Raw genomic sequence first — 10595 nt, 5'->3', positions numbered from 1 at the left:
TTTAAATAAATTAGTAGAAATGAATAATTAAAATAATAAAATTAAGTTTTTTTTTTTTAAAAAAAAATAGATAGGTAAAATTAAATTTTTATTTTATTTTACTATTTTAACTAGTAAATTTACTGACAGAAGACTTTGTCAATCACGTAAATCTAAGCGTTTGAACTGGCCTAACGCAAGCATCCAATAAGTGTGGGACATTGAAGGTTCGAGGGTGATCGAAGGTAGGACAAATGTATGCATATTAAAATGAATGTTTTATTCTGTATTTGTAGTATATTATCTGTATATGTATGTGAGCTTCCAAGGTTTGGATCCCCAATTCAACCGAAGTACCAAATCCTTAATTTGTCTGTCACGGCCGGCCTAACCGCTCAAATATCCAATGATTTGGTTGAAAACTAATGTCATAAACTTATATACATGATAAGAATAAATACAACAATCTATGTAGTTGGCTATTATAAATTGTTTATTGTAGCATAAAAATAATTTGGAAGTTCTCGACTAGGCCAAAATAATAATTTAGTCACCGTAGTTAAATTATGTCAAAACACTTCACAAATTCCGTTAATATATAAAATGATGACACATATCACTCTTAATAAAAAAAACATATATAAATATATAAAATTTAGATTTTTTTTTTTTTTTAAAAAAAAAAGGTGATTACCAACCAACAGCCACCCCTTGAGAGAGGGGGTCGTTAGCCTTTGGGGTGATTGCGTTTTTTAAGAATTACACAAGTTAGTAATACAACGGTTGCAGTATTAAAGATGACAATTGATTGTTTAGCAAGCATAAGTTAAGTATTAGCAAATTGAGAAAGTAATGACATGATGGAGCTAACAATATGCGAGCATGAGTTTAATAGATTTAAAACACTTATTTTGAACGATAACTAGTTTTTTGTTTTGCACACCGGCTTCAACATACATTAATTAGTTGTTGTTGCCAAAAATCATATCAAAATTGCCAACTTTGTTTTATCTTGGTTAATAGTGTTTTTAATGCTGTTGGAGAATCATGCAGATGTTGTGGCACGCTTCATGAAAAAAAATAAAAAAATGTTGAAATTGTTGAAGCACTATGAAATAATGAAACTTCTACTAATCATAGGTTGAATCAATAAATAAATATAAATAGACTTTAAAATATATGTCCGAGTTCTCATTATGGTGCAATTGTTAGTCTTATTCACATGTTTTATTTTTTTTTTCTTGTCATCAATACGATTGAAGATATTGTGAAATATGACTTATACTATAAAACAGAAAGCAAAAGCAATATACTAACTCAATTGCTCTAGACTTTCGAATTTACTTTCAATTTATAGTTGTCTTTTGAGGATTACATATAAGTTATCTTAAGCATTACGATGAAGAGAATAATATATTATGAATGTAATGAAGTTAGTTGAACATTCAAAGTAGCGTTTACAAGCTATGAGATAAGATAGATTGAACTATTTATTTGAAGAAGTTTATGTATTTTATGTCAAAAACAATATTAGTATGCCCAATATGGATGATCTATACCAATCGCAATCATGATGAAAAGCTCAATTAATAGATTATTGTGCCCATTATTTCTAGGAGCTTTCATATTATACTATTATAGACATGTAATTCTATAAACTTAACAATTGTTTACTTTTAATAAGGATAAATTAATTTGTCTTGTTCAATTATATTCGAATAATTTTTTAATAATTCAACTTATTACCTTGAATAACCAGCTTGAAAGCTTGAAACATTGTTCTAGTGAATAATTTATTATCAGCACAATCAAGATCTCAACACATACACTTCAATTATAATATTAACGAAGTCTGTAAGGATTCAAATTATTGAGGCACACAACAAAAAGCCTGTGCTTATGCAGCTTTCCATGAAGAAAGTAGCGGAGTTTCAGAATCCTTCTAAGTTGTAATGTCATTCAAATACCTATCACCCTTAACAGCATCCTCTGAAGCAAATGTAATGATTCGAGTTCAACAATTTCTTCTGGTGTGAGTTTCACAGACAGAGCTCCAATGTTCTGGTTAAAGTTTTCAATCTTGATGGTTCTTAGAATTGGACACACGTCATCCCCTTGGTGATGAACCTAGGCCAATGCTAGCTGTGATAAGGTGCATCCCTTTCTCGCTGCCATCTAATCAACACGCTCAAATATGATTTTATTGTGCTCTAGATTTTCAAGATGGAACCTAGGTATGAACTGCAAGCAGCAAATAATACATACATCAACTGAGGTAGGTTCATAGTGAGTGTAATTTTGGCGTCCCTTTCATTATTCGAGAATGTCAATATAATGTATTACGAGAAATGCTACACATATTTTCACTCTCACACTTTTAAACGTATATTCATTGACATGACATTGCAAATTACTATTAACTCCAAAATCTAATTGTAATTTATTCAAATCTAATGATGATTTTTAGCATGCTTAATGAAGCGAAGGTCACTAGTTTGAATCTCCCTCCCCCTCCCCCTCCCCCTCCTTGTGCGGACATGTCAAAAAAATTATGATTTTTAGCACAACGTCAGAAGGTGTACATTGAGAGTAAGATTGTGTATAACATTCCTCATGTGTCATTGAATTACTTGCATATATTAATTAGTCAACTAATGTTATTTTAAAAAAGTCAGTTATGTGACATAGGCAGAGTAGAATAAATAATAATCAAATATTTTAGAGGCAACAATAAAATAACAGCAAAGAATTAGTGAAGAGCCATTAATTAAATAAAAACTAGTTTATTTGAAAAATCAAAAGAAGCTATTGACCATCTATATTTTGACTTGTAGATGTACGTACAAACCTTTAGCAACTACTTGTTTGTAAGTTCGTAACCCTTTCGACAGCCTTAACCCCCGACGAAAAGATTCCTCGTCCAGTAGGACTGTATGCAACAATCCCAATGCCCAGTTCCCTGACAAATTATTAAGGAATTAATAATTAATGTAATTGATGCGTAGCTCGATCACCTGCAAGCTAAGTAGGAATGATATCTTGCTCCACATCTCTAGACCACAAAGACCAGTACTCCAGCTGCACAGCTGTTATTGGATGAACCGAATGTGCTCTTCTGATGGTTGAAGCAGAGGCCTCAGAGAGACCTATATGTACTTTATTTTACCTTCTTCAACTAGCTTCTTCAGTTCCCCAATCTACATGTAGAAGAAAACAAAGTGCTGGTAGTAGAGATCGATGCAATCCAAGTGGAGGCGCTTCAAGCTGGCCTCACAGGCGGCTCTCACATACGCTGGATCGCCACGTGTCTCCCACTTCCCACCCACATACCTGACTCCGAACTTAGTTGCCAATTCCACCTCCTCTCTCACCCCTCCCTTCAAAGCCTGCATGCGCCCCAACAATTAGCGAAAACTAAGAACAAACAAACAAGAAAAGAAAGAAGAAGAAAAAGAAAAGGGACCTTTCCGAGAAGGATTTTGTTGGTGAAGGGGCCGTAGATGTCGGAGGTGTCGAGGAAGGTGACACCGGAGTGGACGGCGTGGTGGATGAGAGCGATCATGTCTTGTTCAGGCTTGGGATAGCCATAGAACATAGAAGGCGGACATATATGCTCAAGCAACCCAGGCCCTGCGCCGACACCTCCAGTCCCTGTGAACCTAGCTTTATCCTCCCGACTCTTACGCCCGCCATTTCTTTCTACAAACAATACCAGCAGCAGCTAATATTGTGAGATAGCCATAGTACTATGTGTATGTTTGCTTTCAAGGTTTGGATCCCCAATTCAACCGAATCATTGAGCATCTAGGATGGCCGTGACGGTAATCAAATCCTTTTTCTGTCACGACCGGCCTAAGTATTCAATAATTTGGTTGATTAGCTTGGAATGATAAGTTAATATTGTGAGATAGTTATATGATAAAAATGTAATTTTTAACCTTATTCTTTAATTAAGTTAATTATTTAATTTAGAATAATATACATTATAAACCACATTTTTATTTCGCAGCATTAATATGATTTATATTAAAGGGAGGGTGTCCCAAGGAAATGGGATGTCCACTTCCATGAGCAGATTTGACTCAAATACCAAGGGAGGAGGGGTCCAAATTAGCTTGTCAGGACTAGGGATAACGGGGAGATGGATTTCTAGGATTTTGGAGATGGTGTGGGGGTCAAAAATGGCATTCAGTGTAGGTATGTACCAGCAATTGTGTAAATGAGTTGTTGAATGAAGTTTACTTCAAACTGCGTAAGAAAAGTTTGAAGAGAATATTAAAATTTTGGTGGAAATTTGAAGGGATGACTCTAATTTTATCTAAAATAAAAGAAAAATCATCAAACTTCTAGAGTAAGGACCTACATTAGCCAATCTGTTAAGATCTTCTTAACCATAACGAAAGATAATTATAATACTCTGGATATCTTGATAGGATCTGTTTGTATAAGAAGCATTGTTTAATTTACTACGTGCATTCTTTTACTTCATTTCAAACTTTAAGCTTAACTTCTTTGTGTACAAGCTCTCAACAATAATACAACATCATAAACAAAGATCTGATTACTTAGCCAAATATGTGTGTTAATTTTGTTGTTTCATGAACCAGGCAGCATAACATTCTAACCAAACATATATTATTTAGAGCAGTCAAGAACGCACTTCAATTATAATACTGACAAAGTCTATGGGGGCATTCAAGTCATTGAGACACACAGCAAAGACGTGTGCTTATGCAGCTTCCCATGAAGAAAGTGGTGGAGTTTCAGAATTCTTCCAAGTCGCAAAGTCAGACATATATCTATCACCCTTGACAATATCCTCTGAAGCAAATGATTCAAGTTCAGTCATTTCTTCTGGAGTGAGTTTCACAGACAGAGCTCCAATGTTCTGGTTGAAGTTTTCAATTTTAGTGGTTCCTGGAATAGGACACACATCATTCCCTTGGTGATGAACCCAGGCCAATGCTAGTTGTGATGGGGTGCATCCCTTCCTCGTTGCCATTTCATTAACACACTCAAATACGATTTTGTTATGCTCCAGATTTTCAGGTTGGAACCTAGGTAGAGACTGCAAGCCGTGAATACATACATCAGCATTGGGACTGGAATCACATATTAATGGACATCTAAGGTACCAATGATAAGCATACCCTTTAGAATACGTATAAGCACTAAGACTGAAATTATTAAATATATTTCAATGAGGTTGTGTAATTCATGAAGGAAATATTTTTTGAAATTCCAAACCTTTCGGACGTCATCGTTGGAAAGATTTTCAACACCCTTAACCCCCGACGAAAAGAATCCTGCTCCTAGAGGACTGTATGCAACAATCCCAATGCCCAATTCCCTGAAAAATTCAAATTTGGAATTTAATTATTCTATAACCTTCGTAAAAAAAAAAGAAGGAATTAATGTAATTGATGCCTCACCTGCAAGTAGGAATGATTTCTTCCTCAACATCTCTTGTCCACAAAGACCACTCTAGCTGCACAGCTGTTATTGGATGAACTGCATGTGCTCTTCTGATGGTGGAAGCAGAGGCCTCCGAGAGACCAATGTACTTTATTTTACCTTCTTCAACTAGTTTCTTCAATTCCCCAATCTAAAGATCATACAGAAGAAAAAAATCAGGGGTACTCAATTGCAAAATGAAGTTAATTTTTTTTAAAAAAAAAAATTACACTTTAGCTCCCTAAAATTTAGGATAATTTTCAATTCAACCATCAATATTCAATTTTTGCAATGCAACTTTTAAACTTGCAAATTTTTTTTCAATTCAATCAATACCATCCCAAAATTTTCATATTGCTCATAATTTTTTTTTTTTTTTTAATTAAGGGGGCAGTTTACGAGGATGCAAGGAACAAACCGTGACTTCGATGGGAAGACGGGTGTCAACGCGGTGCTGGTAGTAGAGATCGATGCAATCCAAGTGGAGACGCTTCAGGCTGGCCTCACAGGCGGCTCTCACATACGCCGAATCGCCACGGATCTCCATCTTTCCATCCCCAAAGCTAACTCCGAACTTGGTTGCCAATTCCACCTTCTCTTTCACCCCTCCCTTCAGAGCCTGAGTCTCAAGAAACGAAATCTAAGAACAAACAACGAAAAAATAAATATATAAAATAAAATAAAATAATAATAAGAAAAGGGACCTTTCCGAGAAGGATTTCGTTGGTGAAGGGGCCGTAGATGTCGGAGGTGTCGAGGAAGGTGATGCCGGAGTGGACGGCGTGGTGGATGAGAGCGATCATGTCTTCTTCGGGCTTGGGAGGGCCATAGAAGGCGGACATGCCCATGCAACCCAGGCCCTGCGCCGACACCTCCAGTCCCTGAGAACCCAGCTTTATCCTCCCCACTCTTACGGCCGCCATTTCTTTCTTTTCTCCTTTCTACAAGCAATACCAGAAGCAGCTGAAGCCTGACACCCAGGTTGAGCGATTAAAATGGCTGCTGCGAAAGGTTTAAGAGTGAGTGGTAGGTGACGGACGAAGGATTGAAAAGTAAAATAATCCAACTTTTGCGTACGTGCTTACGTTAGCCAATCTAAATATAATATTCCAGTTTAGGATTTTTTTTAGATAAGAGGCAAGAGATATTTTTACTGATAGAAGACTTTGTCAATCACATAAATCTAAGCGTTTGAAGTGGCCTAACGCAAGCGTCCAATAAGTGGGGGACATTGAAGGTTTGAGGGTGATTGAAGGTAGGACAAATGAAGGGAGCTTCCCCAGCAAAAATATTTTAAAAATAAATAAAACAAATGAATATTTATATATTTATTTACATTAATGTATGCATATTAAAATGAATGTTTTATTCTGTATTTGTAGTATGTGTATGTGTGCTTCCAAGGTTTGGATCCCCAATTCAACCAAAGTACCAAATCCTTCGTCTATCACGGCCGGCCTAACCGCTCAAATACTCGATGATTTGGTTGAAAACTAATGTCATAAACTTATATATATGATAAGAATAAATACAAAATCTATTTATGTGGCTGGCTTAAATTATAAATTGCTTAGTGTAATCATCATATATATATATAAAAGTCGAGTTTTGACGTAGGGAATGCTTAGAATTGCGACACGTGTCATCCTAACTCCATCTCCCACGTCTCTCTCTCTCTCCCTCTATCTCAACTTAAATGTCTTAAACTAATTCTATGGTTTAAGACATTTAATTAATTGTGCTAACTCTCACTCTCCCATAATTTGTGTTTCAACCGTTTTTTGTCTCTCTCTCTTTCTCTCTACTTAAATGTCTTAAAAACTAATTCTATGATTTAAGACAATTAATTGTGCTAACTCTCACTCTCCCATAATTTGTATTTCAATTGTTTTTTTTTTTTTTTTAATTAATTGTGCTAACTCTCGCCCATAATTTGTCTTTCAATCCTTTTTTGTCAATCTCTCTCTCTCCCTCTATCTCCACTTAATTGTCTTAAATCTCTTTCCCATAATTTTATATTTGAATTTTTTTTCTTTTTCTTTTTAATTAATTTTGCTAACTCTCACTCTCCCATAATCTCTTTCTCTCCCATAATTTATGTTTCAACCGTTTTTTTTTTAATATAATTTTATGTTTGAAACTTTTCTTTTCTCTTTCTAAACTAATTATATGGTTTAAGTGTCTTAACTATTTCTGTCTCCCATAATTTTGTCTGTCTCTCTCTCCCTCTATCTGCACTTAAATGTCTTAAATCTTTCTCCCATAATTTTATATCTGAATTCTTTTTTTTTTTTAATTAATTGTGCTAACTCCCACTCTCCCATAATCTCTCTCTCTCCCATAATTTATCTTTCAACCGTTTTTTTTTTTAATATAATTTTATGTTTGAACATTTTCTTTTCTCTCTCTAAACTAATTATATGGTTTAAGTGTCTTAACTATTTCTCTCTCCCATAATTTTCTCTCTCTCTCTCTCTCCCTCTATCTCCACTTAATTGTCTTAAATCTCTCTCCCATAATTTTATATCTGAATTCATTTTTTTTTTTAATTAATTGTGATAACTCTCACTCTCCCATAATCTCTCTCTCTCTCCCATAATTTATGTTTCAACCGTTTTTTTTTTAAAATATAATTTTATGTTTGAACCTTTTATTTTCTCTCTCTAAACTAATTATATGGTTTAAGTGTCTTAACTATTTCTTTCTCCCATAATTTTGTCTCTCTGTCTTTCCCTCTATCTCCACTTAAATGTCTTAAATCTCTCTCCCATAATTTTATATCTGAATTCATTTTTTTTAATTAATTGTGCTAACTCTCACTCTCCCATAAAAGCCGAGTTTTGACGTAGGGAGTGCTTAGAATTGCGACACGTCTCCTCCTAACTCCTTTTTTTTTTTTTTGGTCTTAACTCTCTCTCCCATAAATCCGTAGGTCTCTCTCTCTCTCCCATAATTTATGTTTGAACCGATTTTTTGATTTTTTATTTGTAATGCATTGAATTGTCTTAATGAAGAAAACAAAAGGTTTTCAAATTCTCTATTTCTCCCTCTTTATTTAATTTTCTTTTTATCTTCTCTTGCTTTATGTTTATATCTCAATGTGAGATATATTATCATATATATTCATCATCATATATAAAAGCCGAGTTTTGGCTCGGAGAGAGCGTAGAATTGCGACACGTGTCCTGAACTTTTTTTTTTTTTTTTTTGTCTTAACTCTCTCTCCCACAAATCCGTAGGTCTCTCTCTCTCTCCCTCTACCTGCATTTAAATGTCTTAAATCTTTCTCTCTCCCATAATTTATGTTTGAACCGATTTTTTTATTTTTTATTTGTAATGCATTGAATTGTCTTAATGAAGAAAACAAAAGGTTTTCAAATTCTCTATTTCTCTCTCTTTATTTAATTTTCTTTTTATCTTCTCTTGCTTTATGTTTATATCTCAATATGAGACAATTAAAATGTATGAGTTTTATTTGTAATATATTTAATTGTCTTAATGAAGAAAACAAAAGGTTCTCAAATTCTCTCTTTCTCTCTCTGTTTATTTTTCTTTTTCTCTTCTCTTGCTTTCTATTTATATCTCAATGTTCCTCTATCAATTTCACACTCAAATCAGAAAAAAGACAAGACTACAAGAGAGAGGTAGAGAGAGTTTCTAATCATTGTTTCTCAATGATTTCTTTTCTTTATTTTATTTTTTTGCAATAACAGTTCTTTTCAATTTTCCAATCGTTATTTCTCAATGAAAAATTATATTATTCTCAATAAAGAATATAATAGTTATTTTCAATAAATTATATCAAAACACTTGACGGATTTCGTTAGTATATAAAATGATGACACATATGGCTCTTAATAAAAATATATATAAATATATAAAATTTAGATTTTTTTTTGTTAAAAAAAAAAAAAAAAACCAGGTGGTAACCAACCAACAGCCACCTCTTGAGAGAGGAGGTGGTCAGCCTATGGGGTGACTACGGTTTTTAAGAATTACACAAGTTAGTAATACAACAGTTGCAGTATTAAAGATGACAATTGATTGTTTAGCAAGCATAAGTTAAGTATTAACAAATTGAGAAAGTAATGACATGATGGAGCTAGCAATTTGCGAGCGTGAGTTTAATAGATTTAAAACACTTATTTTGAACAATAACTAGTCTACCTGTTATGTTTTTTGTTTTGCACACTAGCTTCAACATACATTAATTAGTTGTTGTTGCCAAAATCGTATCAAAATTGCCAACTTTGTTTTAGCTTGGTTAATAGTGTTTTTAATATTGTTGGAGAATCATTCAGATGTTGTGACATGCTTCATGAAAAAAAAAAATGTTGAAATTGTTGAAGCACTATGAAATAATGAAACTTCTACTAATCGTGGGTTGAATTAATAAATGAATATGAATAGACTTTAAGATATATGTCGGAGTTCTCATTATGGTGTAATTGTTAATCTTATTCATATGTTTTCTTTTTTCCTGTCATCAATGCGATTGAAGATTTTGTGAAATATGATTTATATTATACACAGAAAGCATAAGAAATATACTAATTCAGTCGCTCCAAACTTTCGAATTTACAGTTATCTTTTGAGGATTACATATGAGTTATCTCAAGCATTACAATGAAGAGAATAATATATCATGAATGCAATGAGGTTAGTTGAACATTCAAAGTAGCATTTACAAGCTATGAGAGAAGATAGGTTGAACTATTTATTTGAAGAAGTTTATGTATTTTATGTCAAAAACAATATTATTGTGCCCAATATATATGGATGATCTATACCAATTGCAGTCATGATGAAAAGCTCAAATAGATTATTGTGCCCATTATCCTCTGGAGCTTTCATATTATACTATTATAGACATACCTATAAACTTAACAATTGTTTACTTTTAACAAGGCTAAATTAATTTGTCTTGTTCAATTATATTTGAATAATTTTTTAATAATTCAACTTATTACCTTGAATAACCAGCTTGAATGCTTGAAACATATATTATTGACATTCGTTCTAGTGAATAATTTATTATGAGCACAGTCAAGATCTCAACATATACACTTCAATTATAATATTAACGTCTATAAGGATTCAAATTATTGAGACACACAACAAAAAGCCTATGCTTATGCAATTTTCCATGAAGAAAGTGGTGG

At 33.4% G+C, this 10595-nt stretch overlaps 1 protein-coding gene and 1 pseudogene across 1 annotated transcript; both read right to left on the bottom strand.

Moving 5' to 3' along the window:
* Window positions 1–2678: 2678 nt before the first annotated feature.
* Window positions 2679–4497, bottom strand: LOC132177051 (IN2-2 protein-like; annotated as a pseudogene).
* A 95-nt stretch (window positions 4498–4592) lies between these two features.
* LOC132177047 (probable aldo-keto reductase 5) lies at window positions 4593–6493 on the bottom strand. Its single transcript, XM_059589256.1, has 5 exons — window positions 6138–6493; window positions 5852–6052; window positions 5412–5584; window positions 5227–5329; window positions 4593–5047 (listed from the first exon to the last, which is right to left on the bottom strand). Exons 1-5 carry the CDS (start codon window positions 6354–6356, stop codon window positions 4709–4711), a joined length of 1035 nt encoding a protein of 344 aa, XP_059445239.1. The 5' UTR covers window positions 6357–6493; the 3' UTR covers window positions 4593–4708.
* Between the last annotated feature and the right edge of the window lie 4102 nt (window positions 6494–10595).

Source organism: Corylus avellana, chromosome ca4, assembly GCF_901000735.1.
Source record: "Corylus avellana chromosome ca4, CavTom2PMs-1.0".
Lineage (NCBI taxonomy): Eukaryota > Viridiplantae > Streptophyta > Magnoliopsida > Fagales > Betulaceae > Corylus > Corylus avellana.
Note: the sequence above shows the minus strand (reverse complement) of the source record. Positions and strands in the feature narration are given on the sequence as shown.

Bases quoted from the DNA above. Each gene is read 5' to 3' on its own strand.
- LOC132177047 (XM_059589256.1), bottom strand. From the start codon at position 6,356: ATGGCGGCCGTAAGAGTGGGGAGGATAAAGCTGGGTTCTCAGGGACTG. The intron at 5,585-5,851 runs GTTTGTTCCTTG...TATGATCTTTAG, and splicing joins GTCTTCCCATCGAAGTCACG to ATTGGGGAATTGAAGAAACT. The intron at 5,330-5,411 runs GTGAGGCATCAA...TGAATTTTTCAG, and splicing joins GAAATCATTCCTACTTGCAG to GGAATTGGGCATTGGGATTG.